At 51.7% G+C, this 21,107-nt stretch overlaps 2 protein-coding genes and 1 non-coding gene across 4 annotated transcripts; all 3 read left to right on the top strand.

Moving 5' to 3' along the window:
• Positions 1-552: 552 nt before the first annotated feature.
• On the top strand, positions 553-2,364 carry AIF1 (allograft inflammatory factor 1). Of its 2 annotated transcripts, none has more exons than XM_078155475.1 (6): positions 553-686; positions 887-948; positions 1,044-1,110; positions 1,408-1,449; positions 1,680-1,842; positions 2,129-2,364. In XM_078155475.1, the coding sequence occupies exons 1-6, from the start codon at positions 662-664 to the stop codon at positions 2,259-2,261; spliced, it is 492 nt and encodes a 163-aa protein (XP_078011601.1). In that variant the 5' UTR covers positions 553-661; the 3' UTR covers positions 2,262-2,364. The 2 variants fall into 2 exon arrangements, with proteins under 2 accessions (XP_078011601.1, XP_020829866.1); XM_020974207.2 differs by having other exon boundaries at positions 558-686; positions 2,177-2,364.
• A 2,542-nt stretch (positions 2,365-4,906) lies between these two features.
• PRRC2A (proline rich coiled-coil 2A) lies at positions 4,907-20,860 on the top strand. Its single transcript, XM_020974087.2, is given in 34 exon segments — positions 4,907-5,080; positions 7,246-7,420; positions 7,899-8,076; positions 8,339-8,438; positions 8,534-8,606; positions 9,020-9,163; positions 9,476-9,627; positions 9,769-9,845; positions 10,019-10,161; positions 10,554-10,644; positions 10,778-10,995; positions 11,116-11,120; positions 11,756-12,124; positions 12,126-12,213; positions 12,588-12,778; positions 13,057-13,354; positions 13,556-13,766; positions 14,013-15,854; positions 16,239-16,419; positions 16,421-16,514; positions 16,752-16,882; positions 17,108-17,237; positions 17,344-17,429; positions 17,641-17,874; positions 18,002-18,130; positions 18,225-18,299; positions 18,412-18,579; positions 18,970-19,052; positions 19,172-19,382; positions 19,462-19,560; positions 19,777-19,989; positions 20,090-20,178; positions 20,271-20,367; positions 20,530-20,860. Coding segments are annotated over 33 exon segments (6,453 nt in total). The 5' UTR covers positions 4,907-5,080; positions 7,246-7,308; the 3' UTR covers positions 20,671-20,860.
• On the top strand, positions 7,614-7,749 carry LOC144458108 (small nucleolar RNA SNORA38). The gene has a single exon (XR_013487660.1). It is a non-coding gene; the product is annotated as a small nucleolar RNA SNORA38 (small nucleolar RNA).
• Positions 20,861-21,107: the final 247 nt, after the last annotated feature.

Below are 21,107 nucleotides of genomic sequence, written 5' to 3'. Positions count from 1 at the left end.
CTCACTCTCCATTTCTCTCCTCAAAAGTTCTAATCACCAGGCCCTGGGAAATTTCCATGAAAAGACACAGACCTGGGATCAGTAGAGGTGGTGGAAGGGAAGAAGTTGAAAGAATACCTTCCATTGATGGTACCTATCACATAGGAAAACTGCAGGAAATATAAGTGAGAGGGTCTGGTTAGAGTACCACAAATTCACACTGGCCTACCAAGAGTCAGAGCGGGAGCAATAGGAAGTAAAAACTTCCAGATACAGGTGCAGAGATCAGTTATATGAGGAGAAAGTAGATGCAGACTAAGGGAGCTCAATAGAGGAGTATTTCAGGAAATAGGGGATCCACTGTCATCTCAGTCTCTCTTGGAGAGGATGAGCTGAGAAGTACAGCAAGAGGGACAAGGGTTAGATGAAAGGGAGAACTCATCCATCATGTATTGTTTTCCTTTTCTTCTTTCACTTACTCCATGTACCTACACCAAGTCCAGCCCCTCCCTTAGGGTGCTGGAGTCAGCAAAAGCTGATGGGGAAGTGAAGACAGGGAGGTGGTGGAGAAGGGGTTCCGGGAAAGAGGAAGTCTAGGAGGTAGGCAGTGGAGAATATTGGCTTGGAGAGGACTGACAGAAGGACACACAGCTTTGCCTGGCTCCAGCTCTCCTTAAAGGTCATGAACCAGACCAGAGACTTTCAGGGTAAGAGAAAGAGTAGTGGTAGTAGGGGCAGAACTGGGAGAGCTGGACAGGGAAGGAGTGAGAGGGGAATTCTAGGAGTGGGGAGTCAACTGGTGGGGTAGGGTGAGGATATTCAGAGTACTATGTGCGACGAGAGGGTAAGTAATGTGAAAGTCAGTTGAGTACTATTAATTTTTGTGCCTCCATCCTTTCCTTCCTAGGGGGCAAGGAATTTGGATTGCTGAAAGCTCAGCAGGAGGAGAGACTGGATAAAATTAACCAGGTAAGAAGGTGAAAAAAGAGGGGAGGGGAACAAGAAGGGAAGGGAAGCAAGGAATTGAGGAGGGGATTTTTCACTTTCCTGCCTGTCCCCCACAGGAATTCCTGGACGACCCCAAATATAGCAATGATGAGGATCTACACCCAAAACTGGAAGCCTTTAAGAGTAAGAGAATGGGAAAAATCCTGATGGGGCAGGGAGCCAGTAATGTACATAAAATCTCTCTGTGTTTGGCGAGAAGCTATCTCCTATCTCTTTAATTCCCCTGTACTCAAACCTAATTTCCAATAGCACCCATTTGTTTCCCTCCTTTCTCCCTCAATTTCCTTAATTGTTCCTATTTCCCATCCCATCTCTCCAACCCACTTTTGCCAATAACCTATCTCTCCTGTTCTCTACCACAAATGCATTCTTCTCCTCACCCTCCCTCCCTGCTCTCTTTTTTTCTCCCTACCCCTTCAGAGAAATATATGGAGTTTGACCTGAATGGAGATGGCAATATTGGTGAGAATGGGGTAATTCCAGGGGTGGAAGTGATATTTCTTCCCAAAATTTGTCTAGCAATGGGAGAGGGTGGTCTATCCTGAGTCTTTGCCAAACTACCAGAGGCCTGGCATTTGCTTCAGTCCTACTCACTGGGTGGGGTGTGATCTACTCCCTTCATGGAATGGGAAAGAAGAAGATGGGAATCTAAAGAAATGGGGTTGTATTATTTTCTCCAATCAATCTGGAAGATATAATGTCCCTGAAGAGAATGCTGGAGAAACTAGGAGTCCCCAAGACTCACCTGGAGCTGAAGAAACTAATCAGAGAGGTGGCAAGTGGCTCTGGGGAGACCATCTGTTACCCTGACTTCCTCAGGATGATGCTAGGAAAGAGATCAGCCATTCTTAAAATGTAAGAGTCAGACCCCCATAAACTATCCTAGATCTCCCATCAACTATCCTGAATCCCCCATATTCTTCATCTGAATCCTCTCCTGGGTTCTGCCCCTATTGGTTCCCCAGGCCTCCCAATGACAACTTCCCGGTCTGGTCCACTCTCCCCAACAAAGCCATGGTTCTTTTCCCTTCCACCAACTCTATTTCCTCCTGTGTTTCCAAAGTCATTGATTACTTTCATGTCCCAATCTGTGTCTTCTTAATTCACTTGCTTCTGACCCCTTAACTCCTCTCTCAAACAGACTCTTCCCCATTCCTCACCCTTCTATCTTGCCAATTCTCCAATTCAGGATCCTGATGTATGAGGAGAAAAACAGAGAACAAGAGAAACCAACGGCACCCCCAGCCAAGAAAGCAATATCTGAATTGCCTTGACTGGGGAAGGGTTGGTTATCAGGGGGATCATCTTCTCCCACCCTGACAGGAAGTTGAAACTGGAAAGCAAACTGTGAATTAAATACATCCCTCTCCCTCAAAATTAAGTTGATTTGATTTATTTGGGGTGGGGAGGTAGAATTGGGATAGGGTAGAAGGGCCCTCCCACTTAGGTAATCAATTGATGAAAAATATATTGTGAATGCCTACTCAGCTATGGAACTTACCAAGTGCTTTGAAGTTTGGAAAGTATTTTTTTTCACAACACCTTAATGGGGTAGAAAGTGAAAGCATTAACTACCACCCACCCATTTGAACCAAATGAAATCTCCTGACTCCACTTTTAGTGACCTTAGACACCTTACAGATTCTCCGGATAGATGGGAAAGATAACAATATACATTTAAAGCAATAATTAACACAGCTCTGGGGAGTTCAGAGGAGGAAGAAGTTACTCTAGGTTGAAGTGGGACATCAGGGATGGTTTCACAGAGCTGGTAATACAAGTAGTGCTAGACCTTGAAGACTAGGTAGAGATGTAGTTGAGAGAACTTTTTTTTTTTGGTATTGAAACTGGAAGTATATTCCGAAGATAGCTCCCCTACCAGACTGTTAAGTCACTGAGGGCAAGAACTGGGTCATGTCTATTTTTGTATCCTCTACCGTACCTTGTGCTTTAATATATATGAGAACTTTCTTGAGCAACAAGTCTACAATTTAAGAGTCTTAAAAGTTTCCTAAGGTTTGGAGAAGTCAAGTGACTTGTCACATGGTTATACATCTTGTCAGAGGTGATATTTGAAACTAGGTCTTCCTTTCTCCATCCAAGTACAGCACTCTATCCACTCATGACTCCTTGTCTCTTATGTATGGTAGGAGCACAGAAAATGTTTTGTGACTGAATGAATAGGCCACTAACTACTCAGGTCTGGTTGAAGCAGGGCATTTAGGTAAAGGAGAAGTTACAAATTAAGATTGAGGGAGTATTGCCTCTAACCTTTTGAAAAACCGTTATAATATGTTGTGTACTAGGAAAGTACTGCTCTTTTATTACAATTATATGTCATACAGTTCCAAAGGACTCATGGTGAAAAATGCTATTCACCTCTAGAGAGAGAACTTAATGAGCTGAGTGCAGATGAAAGCATATTTATTTAACTTTTTCTTGCCTTTTTTTTTGCAACATGGTTAATATGGAAATATGTTTTACTTGACATCACATTTATAATGGGTATCATATTTCTTGCTTTCTCAATGGGTGGGAGAGGGACTGGAGGAAGGAATTTGGAATTTAAAATTTTTAAAAAGAAATTTCAGAAAAAGAAATAACTTAAAAAAAATTTATGCCATACAAATGACGTTGCTTGCTTATATTATGCTGAACAAATATTCTGGCAAAATAGCTCTCTTCTGTGCTGTTCATCTGGTTTGCATATATTATCCCAAGAAAGAGAACTAGCTAGAGCAGTGGTTCGCAGCGCTGAGGGTTGGGAGTTGGGGAGGGGGGTGAGTTGGGTCCCTTAGACCCTTTTAAGCTGTGCTGGAAGTATAATACGATTTTCATAATATTAAGCCATTTTTATTTTTAATATGGTAAATACTTAAAGATATAACCCACATAAAAAAAGCTCTGTGGTGGTGGTGGGGGTAGCGGAGGAGAAGGGTTGTCCTCAGTAATTAACAGTATAAATGGGTCTCTAGATCAAAAAAAGCTAAGAACTGCTGATTTGGATGGAGAGCAGTTCCGGAGGCCAGGAATATCTGAGCTCAAGTCCCAACTCCGTTACCCTGGGCAAGTCACTGAACCCGTAAGAGGCAGAAGACGCAGAGCTCCTGCAAAGTCAGGCGCCCTCTCATCAGTGAAACACACCCCTGGTCCTCTCTAAGCCTTATCTCTAAACACACTGCGGGACTTTAAATGAATCATGCTAATGCCAAGAAAGTCGGCCTCGTCATCTTTTGGATTTGGCTCCACTCAACTCATTTACATTAAGTATATATGTAAATAAACCCCGGGCGTATTTTATTCTCAGAAGCCCGCTGAAGCCCCGCCCCATTACTCTCTACATAACTCTCGCGAGAATATTCACGAGGCCCACACGGGTCTCATTCTCCGTACGTAATTAATTCGACTCTTCCTTTCCACCCCTTTACGGCTCCACTAGTTCCACGCGTCCCGCCCCTATTTCCAACTACGCCGCTTACGTCTACCCCGCCTCTTCCCGCCGCGTACGCAAGACGCAGGCTGCGTCCCTTTGCCACCTCCTTCCGTAGCTTACGCTCTACACATCTACCAACCGCCCAACAGGCCGGTGCCGTGACTCCACCCCTCCCGCACGCCTCACGCCTCACGTCTCACGCCGTAACGGCCGACCTCTCTGGCCAACCACAGTCCCAGCTACGGCTTATCCCACCCATTTATGCAAATAACCTCCTCCCCCTCCCCCTCCCTTGTCCCCGTTTTTTGTCACCCCCCCTCTTTTTTTTCTTCCCAGGGTTTTCCTTTTCTTTCTTCCTTTTTTTTTTTCTTAAACGAACAGCACTGTGATTAAAGAGTGGGGCTGGGTGGCGGGAACTCCACCCCTTATGCAAATGAAGGGGGCGTGCCCCGGCGCGGAGGGAGGCGGGAGGTTGGGGGGGGCGCTCCCGGGGGCGGCGGTTGCCCGGATGGGCCGTTAGTCGGAGCCGAGCCGCCGAGCGAGCGAGGGAGACGGGAGGAGCCGAAGCCGGCGCCATCCGCCGCCATCCGCCCCCGCCCCGCCGCCATCCCGCCCCGGGGAGCCCCAGACCCCGGCCCCGGACCCCGCGCACCCGGCCAGGTGAGTCTGGGGGGCGCGCAGCGGGGCGTCCACCTCATTCCCGGCGCGGGTGGCGGCCGGCGGCTGCGACGGAGGGGCTGGCTCTGGAGGCGGCGGTAGCGGCGGGGGGAGGAGGTAGAAGCAGCAGCAGCAGCCATCAGCCGCCGCCGCCATTTTGTCCTCTTCTCGCTGCCGGGGCCCGGCCGCCCCTCCCCTCGGGGCCCCCCACCCCCTCCCTGGTCCCCTCCCCCTTCCCCAAGGGGGTGATAACCTGCCTCCCCCAGCTTCCAGCGGGGCGACCCTCGCTCCCTCTTTGGAGGTGTCCCCATGCTCCTCAACTAGGGGTAACAGCTTCCCCCGCAAAAACAACCCCCTTTCTGTCCCCTTCCTCCATATTGTACCCCGGCCCCCCTCGCATGGCTGTGGACTGACTCGGTGGAACTTAGCCCTCTCCCGGACTGCGGGGTCTCTCCTCCCATGTCACCTCATTTCCCCTCCTTCTGGGTCGCCCCTCTCCCTTTGAGTCACCAAGCCCAGATCCCCTAGATAATCTTTCTCTCTGTCCCCCCCCATCCTTCCCTTTCTTCTCACAGTTTCCTTTTTTCTTTTCTTTCAATGTGCCCCACCATTCCTCCCCTTTTCTTCACATCACTCCTAAACTTGACCTCCTTCCACATTACATTTTCTCCCACCTAGAGCCTGTTTGTCATACCCTCCCCCCATCCCCTTTTTTCTTCCCCAGTGGACATTTCACTTCCCCCTCCCCTCACATTTTTGTTGCCTGCTCTGATAAAACTAGGCATCCCCCCTACCAGCCCTGCACCACTGGTAGCCCACCACAAGTGGGTTCCTCTTTTGGCATGATTCCCCGTTCCTTTCTTCCCCCTTTCTGGGTCTGGGCCAGTCCTTCACCTTGGGAATAACTTCCTGAGATGTACATGATTGTTTACACCCTATTTTGCCCTCTGTAAGGAAGCAAACTCCTCTCTGTTCTCCTCAAAGAATATTCTACCCCCTCCCCCTTCTCCAGCTTGACAAAAAGAGATTGTACTTCCCATCCTGTGGGCCCAATCCTGGTGGCAGCCCTAAAGGAAGGGGATGCGCTGTCTCCCTTCCCCTACACATGGCAGTCATAGTGTGTCTGGGGAAGTGGGGATAAGGAATCCTGCGCCTGCAGATAGGCTAGCAACCATGGGTTTGGGATTTTTAACTTATAAGAAGAGGGAGGGAGGTAAAAGGGAAGGTTCTGGGGTTGGTGGGAGGGCCAGCACTGGCCCCTTAGAGGGGGAACGTCCAAGTGGATGGTCCATATTACTTTATTTCTTCACCATCTGGATTTGGGAAGATAAAAGTTGGCTGGTGCCTTACTCTAGAGTCTGGGTCTGCGGTATCCTGGACTCTCCAGGGGCTTGGCTATAAGGCAGTCAGTTCTGCAGGTAGTTTGGGTGCTTCAGCCAGAGAGTGTGGGTGAACACTGATTGTTCCTCTGAGTATTTCTCAGACGCCAGCCTCCATTCTGGCTGGGCAAGCTCATAAAATTCCCAAACTCCCAGCATCCCTTTTTCCTAACCCTCCCCAGATGGGACAGAAGGCATGCTGGGAAGAGAACCTGGGGCCCTGGGCCCTGAAACAGGGTTGGGGAGTTTAAAACTGAATGGAGGATTCAGATTTGAAAAGACTAAGATTTCTTTTTTTGTTAAGCTATGATCTTCCTGGTTTTCTGTGGAATAAGGATTAGTGTATCTCTTCCCTCTGGGAGGAAAATAAATATTTTTTATTTAATGCTGGGAAATGGGAAGAGCTAAGGGACAAAGAAGGAAAGACCTGATGTTTTCCATGGAACTCTAAAATGAAGTCATTGAGTTGCTAATATTCCTCTCCGCCCTCCCCCGTGCCTCTGATAATCTGTAAGTTTTCATTGTGGTATCAGAGGATGAGGCCAGGTAGGAAGATCAATTGCTGAAAGGCAACAGGATTTGAAATTCAGGTCTCTCTGAGTTTGGAAGGTATGAGAAACTTGATTGTTTGGGCGTCTGAAGGTGATTTTAGAAGACTGAGACTTTCAATAAAAGAATGAGCCAGGGATCTAAGATATATTTGATGCTGAAGGAAGTGAGAGCCAGGCATAGCCCTCCTGTTGTGTTCCTGAAAGAACTGGGAGTGAAATGCTGGAACCCCACCTGCAGGCTCCAGCACGTTTCAGGGGAGGCGCCTGCAGGACCCAACGTACTCAATGAGCTTCCAGCGCGATGTCCGATCGCTCGGGGCCGACTGCCAAGGGGAAGGATGGAAAGAAGTATTCCTCGCTCAACCTGTTTGATACATATAAGGGCAAGTCCTTAGAGATCCAGAAACCTGCTGGTGAGGGCCCTTATGGGAACGTTGCCATGTTGGGGGAGATGGGGACAGAAATGATGGGAGTGCTTAAGGTCCTTTGGGGGAACCAGACATAGTGGAGACATGGGAGGCCAAAGGAACACAGAGGGCTTAGCAGGTCTACCCTAGGGATAGAGAGGGAGGGAGTAGATACCTGATTCTGGGTAGGAGTTATTTTACCTCCCACAAAGGCGTGTCTGTGGCTTCCTATCCATAGATACGTAAGAACTGGAGGCAAAGAAATGAGGGCTAGGAGAAGTTCAGGGCTGGCATACCCTACCCTCGCTAGCCCAGGGACTTCCTGTCCTACATTAATTCCCAGAGAGAATGGTCACATTGGGCCCTTGATCAAAGACTGGTATAAATTGTGGGTATCTAACATTGGAATCTCCTAAATCTGAGCCAGATCTCTCACGGGCTAGGTTGAAGGCAGTCCTGACCCTTCTCTACCTCTTTCCCATAGTTGCTCCTCGACATGGCTTACAGAGTCTTGGGAAAGTTGCCATCGCCCGGCGCATGCCACCCCCAGCCAATCTGCCAAGTTTGAAAGCTGAGAACAAAGGCAATGACCCCAATGTCTCGTTAGTGCCGAAAGACGGGACAGGATGGGCAAGCAAACAGGAGCAGCCCGACCCCAAGAGGTGTGGGGAATAGAGAAGAGGTGTTGGGGCTTCAACTTTTCTCATAGGGGATCTGATGTAGTAGAGTTAGGGTTTGGATTAGCTTTTCATGCACAAACATGAGAACTAAAAGCGAGGACAATGGGAAGCTGAAGAGGGTTGGAGGCCTGAGTTTTTGTTACTGTCTGGTTTGATTACAGTTTGCTAAGATGTGTTTTCTAAGTGGATAGGAGAGATGAATAGTCCCAGGCTTAACCACTCTATCCTTTCTTCTCCCCTACAGTTCCGATGCCTCAACTGCTCAGCCGCCGGAATCGCAGCCACTGCCGGCTTCACAGACGCCTGCCTCCAGCCAGCCGAAGCGCCCCCCAACAGTCCCCGAGGTATTATTTAGGGAGGTTCAGCCATACTTGGGATAAAAAGAGGAAAGCATCTGAGGCCCTAGCTCACTTTGCAACTTTTATTCCTCTCCCAACAGAACACCCCTTCGGTTCCAAGCGGGGTAAAGTCTTGGGCACAAGCCAGTGTCACCCATGGAGCGCACGGGGATGGTAAGTTGGGGTCACTGAAGTACGCTATTCTGCCTGAAGGGCAAATAAGTGTATGTTTCCTTTGCTATATTCCTTTATTGCCTTCCTGTTTAGTAATCCTTTTTCTTGGGCCTAGGCTCTGTGATGGTGGTGCTACCCTCCCTAAAGGCAATCAGAGGTTTGATTGTTTTCTTTGGCCATGTGCTGATCCTCTAGTCCAAGTTGATCTTCCCAGAGACCAAGTCTCTGTCATGTTAGGCTTTTTAGGGAGAGGCAGAACCAGCTCTTCTTGAATGATAAGCAGGAGTCCCCAGATCTACCTGTGAGGTGGGGGGAAGGGGAATCTAGTCTAAAATCTGATAATGGGTGCTCTACAAATGTTTGATATGTTTGATAGTGATAAGGTCTTGCTGTGCTTCACTTATCCCTTGTAGGTGGAAGGGCATCAAACCTACTGTCACGATTCTCTCGAGAGGAATTTCCGACCCTGCAGGCGGCTGGCGACCAGGACAAGGCTGCCAAGGAAAGGGAGTCTGCCGAACAGTCGTCTGGGCCCGGACCAAGCCTCCGCCCCCAAAGTGTGTCCCTCTTTTAAAAAAAAATTTTATTGCTTCTTTTAAAATTTTTGTTTTCACTATCCATTGTCCCTTTTTTTCCCCTTTCAAGGGGTATCTCAAAATTACTTCTTCATTGCATTATTCTTGACCTGTGTGGTATTTCCAATATATCCTTTCCCAGTAAGGGAATGTTTGTATTCCAGAACCAGTTGCTGACCTGAACAGCTTTATTCATCCCTGTTCCTGTTACCTGTGTTCACTTGCTCCTAAATAGTCACGTCTCTTTGTTTTTCTTTCTCTTCTTCCTGTCTTTAAACCCCAACCTTGTCCCAGATGCCACAACTTGGAGGGATGGAGGTGGGCGGGGCCCTGATGAGCTGGAGGGCCCAGACTCCAAACTCCATCACGGTCACGACCCCCGGGGGGGGCTCCAGCCCTCCGGCCCCCCCCAGTTCCCTTCCTACCGCGGGATGATGCCGCCCTTTGTGAGTTGTGGGCCTTGAGAGAAAGGTGTCTTGGTGGTCTAGGGAATAAAGGAACAGAAAGAGGGTTGGATGAGGGATTTGGAGGAGAGGGTTGGACCTCTTAGATTCCCATCTAAGTGCAAGTGTTGGGACCTCTTGCAGATGTACCCCCCATATCTTCCGTTCCCTCCTTATGGACCACAGGGGCCTTACCGATACCCTACTCCTGATGGGCCCAGGTGAGAGAGCAAACACTGGGTTTGGACCTGGGGTGGATGGGTTGTGGGGCTGAGGGTTAGGATATAGAGTCTGGGAGACTGGACAGACTGGGACCTATGAGGGAATGAGATGTATCTCCTAGGAAACAGAGCCCCATTTAGAGGTGTAATCCGTTCACATACCCTTAATGCAGCCGATTCCCCCGGCTGGCTGGCCCCCGGGGCTCAGGTCCCCCCATGCGCCTGGCAGAGCCTGTGAGCCGACCCTCCATCCTCAAGGAGGATAACCTCAAGGAATTTGACCAGCTGGATCAGGAGAATGATGACGGTTGGGCGGGTGAGTGGAGAATCCAAGGAGAGCTGGATAAAGGGAACCTATGAAACAGGATCTGCTGGGAGAAAAAAGCTAGGACCAGTGAGGGAAAGGATAAGATCTTTCAGGCTATATGGGGGGTTGAGGGGGTGGAAGTACCAATGGTGAAGAGTTTGGGGAATTAGGGGTGTTAAAGGAGATACTTTGAAGGGTCAGTTGGAATGGGAGAGTTGAAAGAGAAACTGAATTAATGTATCCACCAATTAATGTAATTTATCCGCCACTATTACCTTTCCGTCCCAAGTCTTGGTCCCAACCCTAGAGGGAGGAATAGTCGGCCAAATATTCCAAGCCAGAGATACCCACATCCCAGTAGAAAGAGACTGGGTTTACCAGCTTATGCCCTCTCCCTTCAGGGGCCCATGAGGAGGTAGACTACACGGAAAAGCTCAAGTTCAGCGATGAGGAGGATGGTCGTGACTCTGAAGAAGAGGGAGCGGAGGGCCAGTGAGTGGGGGTGGAGGGTGGGGCATTCCAATTCTCTGAGCTCCTGTGGTTCTTGGGAGTAAATCACCTTTGATCAAGGGGGCAATGGATACTGTTAACCTTGCTCTGATTGTCCTTGCTACTTTTCCCGCAGCAAGGAGTCCCATCCTTCCAGTGAGGATCGGCCCCCTGACACAGACAACAAGAAGGGCTGCTCTCCTGGAAATGAGCCGCCCCCTCCCAAGACAGCATGGACAGAGACCTCCCGGCCTCCCGAGGCAGAACCTGGGCCTCCTGCCCCTAAGCTTCCCCCACCGCCACCTCACAGAGGCCCCACTGGGAATTGGGGTCCCCCTGGAGACTATCCAGTGAGTTTTGACAGGGAGCATTGTGAGATATATGAGGAATGTGGTATCAGAGGGGAAGGGAACAGTAGCTTGTGGAAAGTTAGTGCAACATGGACTGATGAGAGAGCCAGGATCATATGAGGAGGAGGTGTTAAAGCACTGAGTTAGGGGCAGACACACCTGGGTATAAATTCTTGACTTAGCACTTCTCTAATTTTGGGCAAATGACCTCACTTTGGGCTTTAGTTTTCTAGTCTCAAGTGAGTTAGACCAGATCTCTTAAGGCCCCTTCCAACATGAGATACTGGGGTTTTAAGAATGCCAGAGGAAGGGGAAGGTAGGTAGCGAGGTGGATAGAGCACTGGCTCTGGAATCAAATGGAGTTCAAATCCGGCCTCAGACACTTGACACTTACTAGCTGTGTGACCCTGGGCAAGTCACTTAACCCCAATTGCCTTGCCAAAAAAAAAGAAAGAAAGAAAATGCTGAAAGAAGAAATGGAGGAAGTAAAGTGAAGTCGGGCAAAATAGTGGAGAATTGATTGAGGGTGGACCAAGCCTGAAATCTAGAAAGAAGGAAGGTGGGTGATTAAAACAAGAGCCCTGAGAATGAGCCCCTGGAAGAAAGGGGAAGGAAAGACTAGTGGAGTGTTTCTCTCACCCACAGCAAAGTTCCTGTGCCAGGACTAGGCAGGGTTTAGATGGTGTGTTGGAATATGGAGCCAGAGAGCCAAATGTTAGCGTAAAGCTGTGTGGAAATGAGTGTCTGTCCTTAGGATCGTGGAGGCCCCACCCTGTAAGCCACCAGCACCTGAAGATGAGGATGAAGCTTGGCGGCAACGTCGAAAGCAGTCATCATCAGAGATCTCTCTGGCAGTAGAGCGGGCACGAAGGCGTCGAGAAGAAGAGGAACGCCGGATGCAAGAAGAGCGGCGGGCAGCCTGTGCAGAGAAGCTCAAGCGACTGGATGAAAAGTTTGGGGCACCTGACAAACGACTCAAAGCAGAGCCTTCTGCTCCCCCTGCTGCCCCACCCACCCCAGCTCCACCCCCTGCTGCCTCCAAAGAACCCCCAGCACCCCCTCCAGTGCTAGCCCTGCCTGCTGAGAAGGAGCCTGAAGAGCCAGCTCTGGTCCCTGTTCCTGTCCAGTCTGCCCCCTGTCCCTGTCTTGGCTCCAGCTCCCACCTTAGTGAGTGGAGGCAGCAGTAGCAGTACCAGCAGCAGCAGCTTTGATGCTAGCCCAGGTATGCGGTACATAGCCAGACAGATACTCCTGATTATTTTGGCTGGTTTGGGCTCAGGGAATGGTTAGTGGTAGGATGAAAGAAGAGCCCTCACCCTCATGACTTGTGAGCTGGGAAGAAACAATTTAATGGACTAAATAATCTCGAGTGAGCTGACTCAGATTTCCAGTTGGTTTGGCAAGGAAGAATAAGGGCTTATAGAGAAGATGTTAACATTGTCTTGATGAACACTAGCTGTGAGGGAGAAGTTTCCTGGGTCTGACTGTCTGAGAACGGTTTCTGTTTGTTTTGAAGAGAGAGAGATAGTTATTGTCAAGTATAGATAGGAATCTGCTTGGCTGAGCCACCTTGATTTTCCTTCTCCCTCAATTTAGCGGAGCCTCCGCAACCACCAAAGGAGGCCCCTGAGCCACCGGAAGAGGTTCCTCCGCCTACCACACCCCCAGCTCCCAAGGTGGAACCCAAGGTTGATGGAGCTGGGCCAACCCGACAGCCCCCTAACCAGGGGCTGGGCTATCCCAAATACCAGAAGTCCTTGCCTCCCCGTTTCCAACGTCAGCAGCAGGTGAGCTTAGGTCCCTTTTCCCATCACTCCCCATCTCTCCAGTTTCACCAGTGTTTGTTGACCACTTTCTAGGTCATTTCTGCTATTTGTCTCCATTCAGTTTTATCATTTCAGGCCTTTGTTCTTTCTCTAAAATTTCTTGATTTCTTTGGTTCCTTAGTATTTCCTTTTATCTCTCTTCTTCCCTTTATTCATTCTGCTTCCCCTTTCTAGTTCACTGGACACACACCAGTCTCACCCCATGCTCCTTTCTACTAATGAGATTTTTTTCTCATTAGGAGCAGCTTTTGAAGCAGCAGCAGCAACAGCAGTGGCAGCAACACCAACAGGGTCCCACCCCTCCTGCTCCAGTGCCCCCGTCACCTCCACAGCCTGTGGCCATGGGTGCCGTGCCACCTCCTCAGGCTCCACCCCCACCACCTAAGGCCCTGTACCCTGGCTCACTGGGCCGGCCACCGCCCATGCCCCCAATGAACTTTGACCCTCGTTGGATGATGATCCCGCCTTACATGGATCCCAGACTGCTCCAGGGGCGGCCCCCCTTGGATTTTTACCCTCCAGGTGTACATCCCTCTGGTAAGGAGTGGGCACTGTTAAGTGGGCTGGTGAAGGGGGAAGGGAGAACAAGAACATCTTTGAGATAGAATTAGGGTTAAGAAGAAGATTCTTTTGATTTTTGACAAGAGGTTTTCCAGAGCTCTTGAGTGGTTATACTCATTATATGGGAATGTTGGTGCCAGTCCTATCCTCTTTCCTAATCACCATCCCACATCTCAGGTCTGGTTCCCCGGGAGCGCTCAGACAGTGGGGGCTCAGGTTCAGAGCCTTTTGATCGGCACCCACCTCCCCTCCTGAGGGAACGGGGCACCCCACCAGTAGACCCAAAGCTGGCCTGGGCAGGAGATGTCTTTGCCACTGTGCCTGCTGACAACCGCCCTCTCACTTCTCCATTGCGCCAGGCCCCAGAAGAGGATGACAAGGGCGTAAGGTAAGATGAGACAAGGAAGAAATCCTAAGTCCTCAGAGGGTTCATAGATTCAACAGATAGATTTAAAACCTTTTATCTGGGTGGGAGGGATTGGTTGGCATGTTGCACACCCTTAGGGAGAGGGGAAGATTTGAATTGCTAGAAATGATGAATAGTAATGATTCATAATGAATCGTAGGTCTTTTCCTTCGTGTCCCATTGTGCTGATTCTATACCATTTTTGTTTCTTTTCTACTTTTCATATAGGAGTGAGACCCCTCCAGCTCCTCCTCCACCACCCTACCTGTCCACTTATCCAGGCTTCCCTGAGAATGGAGCCCCTGGTCCCCCACTTTCCCGATTTCCCCTGGAGGAATCTGGCCCCCCGGGCCCTCGTCCAATTCCTTGGCCTCCTGGAAGTGATGAACCGGCCAAATTGTCAATCCCACCCAAGAAGGAACCCCCCAAAGAAGAATCCCAGCAGCTAGGGGGACCGGAAACTGGGCGCAAACCTCCACGGAGTGGTGGGGGCGGGGGCCAAGGGCCACCACCACCACGTCGTGAGAGCCGAACAGAGACCAGATGGGGTCCCCGCCCAGGTAGCAGCCGCCGTGGTGGGCCAGCTGAGGAGCCAGGGGCACCCCCTCGCCGTGCTGGGCCTATCAAAAAAACCCCACCTCCTACAAAGGCAGAAGAACTGCCTTCCAAGCCTCTTGAGCCGAGTGATGAAACCTGTAAGGTCCCAAAACCAGATGCTCTCAAGGTCTCCAAGGGGAAAACAGGAGGCCCCAAGGAAGCTCCTCCAGTTGGGGCCCTGTCCCCTGCACCTCGACTTCGTCGGGATTATTCCTATGAGCGTGTGGGGCCAGCTTCCTGCCGAGGCAGGGGACGTGGAGAGTACTTTGCCCGGGGTAGGGGCTTCAGGGGGACTTATGGAGGAAGGGGCAGGGGCGCCCGAAGCCGGGAGTTCCGTAGTTACCGGGAATTCCGAGGTGATGATGGGCGTAGCAGTGGGGCTGGAGGACCATCCCATCCCCCTCCTCCCCGAGGCCGAACAGCCAGTGAGACAAGGAGTGAGGGTTCAGAATATGAGGAGATTCCTAAGCGGCGCCGGCAACGGGGCTCGGAGACAGGCAGTGAGACCCATGAGAGTGACCTAGCCCCTTCGGACAAGGAAGCCCCTCCAGCAAAGGAGGGGGCACCACCTCAAGTACCTGTAGCTCCCCCACAACCAGGAGCCCCACCTTCACCAGCTCCAGCTCGATTTCCTGCTACCCGGGGGGGGCGTGTTTTCACTCCCCGTGGTGTCCCATCACGAAGGGGTCGTGGAGGTGGTCGACCTCCTCCCCCTGTTGGTCCGGGCTGGAGCCCTCCCGCCAAGTCCCTGGCTCCTAAGAAACCTCCAGCTGGCCCACTGCCACCAGGCAAAGAAGTCTCAAAGGAGAAGTTGGTTCCAGGACCTCTACCACCCCAGGCTCGAGGCAGTGGTGGTGGTATAGAAGATGGGGAACGTCCCCGGAGAAGGAGGCATGGACGGGCACAACAGCAGGACAAGCCACCTCGATTCCGGAGGCTGAAGCAAGAGAGGGAGAATGCAGCAAGGGGGGCTGACGGAAAGGCACCACCCTTGCCCCTCACAACCACACCTCCTGGTCCTGAGGAAGTACCAACGGCAGCAGGGGTGCCCCCGCCCCCACGAAGGGCAGCTGCCAAATCACCTGATCTGTCAAACCAGAACTCAGACCAGGCCAATGAGGAGTGGGAGACAGCATCAGAGAGCAGTGATTTTGCCAGTGAGCGTCGGGGAGACAAAGAAGCCCCACCACCTACCCTGCTAACCCCCAAAGTGGTGGGAACCCCTGGCAGTGGAGGTGGAGGGGTTGGGGCAAGTCCTGGGGTCCCATCCATGCCCCGAGGTGAGCTGAGCCAGAGAGCCAAAGACCTGAGCAAGCGGAGTTTCTCCAGCCAGCGACCTGGCATGGAACGGCAGAACCGGCGCCCAGGACCAGGGGGAAAGACAGGTGGTGGTGGAGGCAGCGGGGTCCCTGGGGGGAGGGCTGGCCCTGGGCGAGGGGACAAAAGGAGCTGGCCCTCACCCAAGAACCGCAGGTGAGTAGAAATGGGTCTTTAAGCCTATGGGTCAGGGTGGACTTTGTGGGGAAGTGGGCTGGTGTGTTATTTATTTGGGCCCCTGTGGAGATTCAAGAAAGAGGCAGGAGCTGTGGTTCCTAGATGGGAGGAATAAGTGCCTAGGGCAAGGTCAGGGTAGAGGTTGTTTTAGAGCACAACTGCTCCCCCAGTCCCAACATACAGAAGGCTGTCAGAGAAGGGAATGGAGCATCTGAGGGAGAAAATAACATCTGGAGTTTAAAGAGAGAACAGTTTTGAAGGCAACAGAAGTTTAGGGATTTAGACACCTTGGATGCTTGGGAGAGGGCAGGGGGCTTGGCTAGCACTGGGACTGATGCCAGCCACCCCCTGCCATATCCCCAGCCGACCCCCAGAGGAGCGTCCCCCGGGACTTCCCCTGCCTCCCCCACCCCCCAGCAGCTCTGCCGTCTTCCGCCTGGACAGAGTCATCCACAGCGACCCAGCTGGTATCCAGCAGGCCTTGGCCCAACTCAGCAGCCGACAGGGGGCTGCAGCTGCCCCAGGGGGCCCCCCAAGGCCCAAGCCAGGGGCCCCCCCCAGCCCCTCAGGGTCCCTCTCCCCGGCCCCCAGCACGATTCGAGCCCCCAAGGGCCAGCAGCAACGGTGTAGGTGGCACCGGTGAGCTGGGAGAAATGGATTGGAGGTGGGGTGGGGTGGGCAATGCCTGTATCACCAGAGGGAAATGAGTCCAAGTGGGAGGTCTATTTATTGAGGGCCCAAGGTGCTAGGATCTCTTCCCACTCCTACCCCCCACTCCCCACTTCCTAGCCCCCCAAGAAAAGTAAAGGTTGGGATGGTGAAGAGACCCTAGGATTCTGGATCCATATGCTACCAGGTTTTCCCCATTTTTCTCAGAGCCCCACTTTGCGGAGCCAGGGCCATTGGTGAGGGGGGTGAGTGGGACCTCCCGGGACTCTACTGGGGTTAATCCCTTCCCCCCCAAACGTCGTGATCGGCCTTCTCGAAAGCCGGAGCTGCTACAGGAGGTGAGAGGGGGCTGGGGCTGTCTTCTATTTTCCTTGTTATAAAGGTTTCCAGACCTGCTTCATTCTGAGCTTTTGGTATTATTCGTTGTCTCAATCTCCCTTATTTTCTATATTCCATTTACTTCCCTGTTGTCCCTGCTTTTTTCTGTCTCTGTCTTATTTTCCACCTCATATCTTCCCCTCCACCTTCAATATCCCCTTTTCTTTTGATCTTTCTCTCTGCAGGAGTCTTTGCCTCCTCCTCATAGCCCTGGATTCCTAGGTCCCAAACCAGAGGGACCCAATCCAAGGGGAGAGCCTAGAGATGCAGGCACAGAGGCACTGGCTCCCCATATCTGGAATCATCTGCATACTAGTGAGTGGAATTGTAGTAGGGGGTGAGATTTTGGTATGGTCCAGAGCAAGCTCTAGAGTTAATACCACCCCATCTAACTAATTTTCTCTTCCTGGTCTTTTTTTAGCCGCCAGCCGAAAGAGTTACCGACCTGGCTCAGTGGAACCCTGGATGGAGCCCCTCAGCCCTTTTGAAGATGTGGCTGGCACAGAGGTGAGCAAGATGGGGAGATTTGGGCATCCAGAGTGGGGATATCCATAAAGGCTGACCACTCTTCTGCCTCACATTCAGTATGATGTCTGTATATGTTCAGATCAACTCTGTGTTCATCCTTCTTCTGTCTGTCCTTTGTCTGTGGGGTGACTTGGGAAGACTGTATTTCAATTGGAGACTGATTACTTTCTTCTCCCCCATCCCATGCCAGATGAGCCAGTCTGACAGTGGGGTGGATCTGAGTGGCGACTCTCAGGTTTCATCAGGCCCCTGCAGCCAGCGAAGTTCCCCTGATGGGGGACTAAAAGGGACAGGGGAGGGTGCACCCAAGCGGCCTGGAGGCCCCTCACCCCTGAGCACTGCCCCTGGTGAGGGTCCATCTGGCTCTGAACCCCCTGACCCTCCAAGGAGATGTCCTCCTGCCTCCCGTGATGGGGACAAGAAGGTAACAGGGATCAAGAAAAGAAGGGAGGTGCAACCTGTAATACACTCCCTCACTTCCACCTTTGCCCCAGAAGACACTGGGCTTCCCTTATTTGAGTCCTTTTTGTTGTTTGTCTTTCCTGCCCTAGGAGCCACCCCTGCCCCCTGGCCCCATAGGCACAGAACGATCCCAGCGAGCAGATCGAGGACCGGAGCCTGGTCCCCTTCGGCCCTCTCATCGACCTGGTCCCCCTATCCAGTTTGGAACCAGTGACAAGGTTTGTCTGGAGCTTTGGTTGAGGGGTAGAGAAAGGGCTGGGGGAAAGTGGGTCCAGGAAACTGATGTCTTTTGATATCCTGCTGTGATCTCAGGACTCTGACCTACGCCTGGTGGTGGGAGACAGCTTAAAGCCAGAGAAGGAGTTGTCACAATCTGGGCCTGAGGTGGTAAGTAGGTGGTGAAAAGGGTTAGGGTCAGGTATTTGGGAGAGGAGAGTTGGGAAGGAAGGACAGATACCTGGCCTCCCTTACGTGACATAGAGGTCTTTCCTTTTCTTAGCCTGCTCCAGTATCCCGAGACTGGGAATTGCTCCCCTCTGGTCCCACCTCAGCTGAGCCAACATCCAAAAATCTGGGCCCCAGCCACTGTGGCCCAGAACCCAACCCCTCCGGTCCCCGTCTATACCCTGAGGTCTTCTACAGCAGCCCAGGGCCTCCAGGCACCCAGGTATGTTCCTCTCCCATTCTCCTCATCACCATCCCTGCCCTCATCCCAGTCTTTTTTGCCAGATTCCCTATATATCACTGTACTGGAGAGTCCTGGCAGACTGGCTGCCAGTCTTCCCTATTTGTTCTTTTCCCCTCGTTTACCTGTAGTGCTCATTTCACATCATGCTTTGTTAATAGTTACTTGTGTGTCGTGTCTCCACCAGACTGTAAACTCCATAAGGGTCACCCACAGAATCTAGCACACAGTAGATTCCCAATAAACATTTTTTGAATAAACAGACACTGCACTGCCTCTCCCAGGCACATCTTCATCAGTGGGTGGGTAAGAGCTCATGTAGGGAGATATAGGCAAAGAGCTATCTGTCCCAGTCCCACTTGTTTTTCTCAGGTCCCAGGGGGAACAGTGGACTCTCAGCTGCACCCCACCAATGGTGGCTTCCGCCCGGGGACCCCTTCACTGCACCCCTACAGGTAAAGAAAGATGAGAGATTTGGGTACCTTGAGATAGTTAAAGAATGGGGGACGAGTAGGGATTTGTAACTGAACTTTGGACCATTCCTCCTCTTCACTTTGTTCTCCTTACTCTTCAGGTCACAGCCCCTTTATTTACCCCCTGGCCCAGCCCCTACTTCAGCACTGCTTTCAGGCGTAGCCCTCAAGGGCCAGTTCCTGGACTTCTCAGCATTGCAGGCAGCAGAGCTGGGGAAGCTGCCAGCTGGGGGTGTCCTCTATCCCCCACCTTCCTTCCTCTACCCGCCGGCCTTCTGTCCCAGTCCCCTGCCGGACCCCCCTTTGCTGCAGGTGAGAAATAAGGACATTGGTGTGGGTACTTGGAGCTGGGAATTTGAGGACCCTGAGCTATGAAGCCCTTTCTCTCTAGGTGCGCCAGGACCTGCCATCCCCTTCAGACTTCTACTCCACTTCTCTGCAGCCTGGTGGCCAAAATGGCTTCCTACCCCCAGCTGCCCCCACCCAGCAGGTAGCTCTCCCCAAACCTTCCCCAGATCTCTTTGCTGTTTTATGATCATCCTTTCATTCATCTTCCCCTACAAGTCTTCTAATAAAGCTGGTCTTAAGTAAACTACCTGTGTTTCCAGACCTGCCCCCTCCCCCCACCAAAGATGCTTCTTACTGGGTGGTGGTAGTGATTGTTTTTTTGAATTTTTGTATCATACTTCTTCAATTTCTCCTACAGATGCTGCTACCAGTAGTGGAATCCCAGCTACCTGTGGTGAATTTCAGCTCCTTGCCTCCAGCCCCACCTCCTGCTCCACCTCCACTTTCCCTGCTGCCTGTGGGCCCTGCCCTACAGCCCCCCAGTCTGGCTGTCCGGCCCCCACCTGCTCCGGCAGCCCGGGTGCTACCCTCACCCGCCAGGCCCTTCCCTCCCAGCCTGGGGAGAGCAGAGGTGAGAGGCGGGGAGTTGACAGGGAAAGGGAGGGATCAGATTGTAAGAACTGGAGGCTTGAAGGCAGGTCCTGAGGTTTTTCCTCTGCCTTTCCTCCCAGCTGCACCCAATGGAACTAAAGCCGTTCCAGGATTATCGAAAACTGAGCAACCTCGGGGGACCTGGGGCTCGAACCCCCCCAGCTGGAAGGTGAGGAAGTGGAGATTTTAGCTCACCCCTTGGTACTCAGGACTAGGGTCTTCTCTTAGTCTTGCTCATGATAATTCTTCTATATTCCATAGGCCCTTCTCTGGTCTCAGCTCCCGACTCAAGGCCCCACCCACCGGATATAGTGGTGTTGGTGTGTTCCGAACCCAGCGCTTCGACCTCTACCAGCAGGTGAGGAAAATTATATACTCCTTAGCCACTTGTCATGACCTATAAAATAAATACTACTCAAATCCTAACTCTTGCCCACAGTTTGGAAACTGGCCTACCCTCAATGATCCCCAAGTCTGTTTCTCACTCTCCCAGTTTGACTCCATGTGTACCTGCCCTCAGGCCTCCCCACCAGATGCCCTGCGCTGGATGCCGAAGCCTTGGGAGCGGGCAGGGCCACCCTCTCGTGAGGGTCCACCCCGGCGGGCAGAGGAGTCAGGGCCCCGTGGGGACAAGGATCCTGGGTTGCCCCCACCCCGCTGAGGGAGCTGCCCCCACCCCCACCCCCCACCCTCCCCGGGGCCTGTACATAGATATAAATATATAAGGGGGAAGGGGGCGGGTGGGGAGGTATTGTGGGGCTGGGGCCTCCCTCCCCCTCCCCCCTCTTCCCCTGGGCCCCTATCCCTGGGGCCGTTTGTTTAAAAAAGAATAAAAGGATTTAAAAAAAATATCTATGTCCAAGTTGTTTAGAGAATGAATGTGAGAAGGACATATTCCTCCTGAATGGCCATCAGAAGGAAAAGAAATTACAGTCAGAATTCATCCTGCTTTCCTTCACCCCAACTCCCACCCCTCTGGAACAAGTTCACGAACTAGCTGGGCCATTGAAGGAAGGGGGATGGGGAAATGATGTAAAATAGATTCGATTATATTAGAAAGTAATGTTAACACCAGCTCATAGCTCAGACCTTCACTAG

Source organism: Phascolarctos cinereus, unplaced genomic scaffold (genome assembly GCF_003287225.1).
Source record: "Phascolarctos cinereus isolate Bilbo 61053 unplaced genomic scaffold, phaCin_HiC Scaffold_5;HRSCAF=322, whole genome shotgun sequence".
Lineage (NCBI taxonomy): Eukaryota > Metazoa > Chordata > Mammalia > Diprotodontia > Phascolarctidae > Phascolarctos > Phascolarctos cinereus.
The sequence above is the reverse complement of the archived record's forward strand: the minus strand, read 5'-3'. Positions and strand labels throughout refer to the sequence as shown.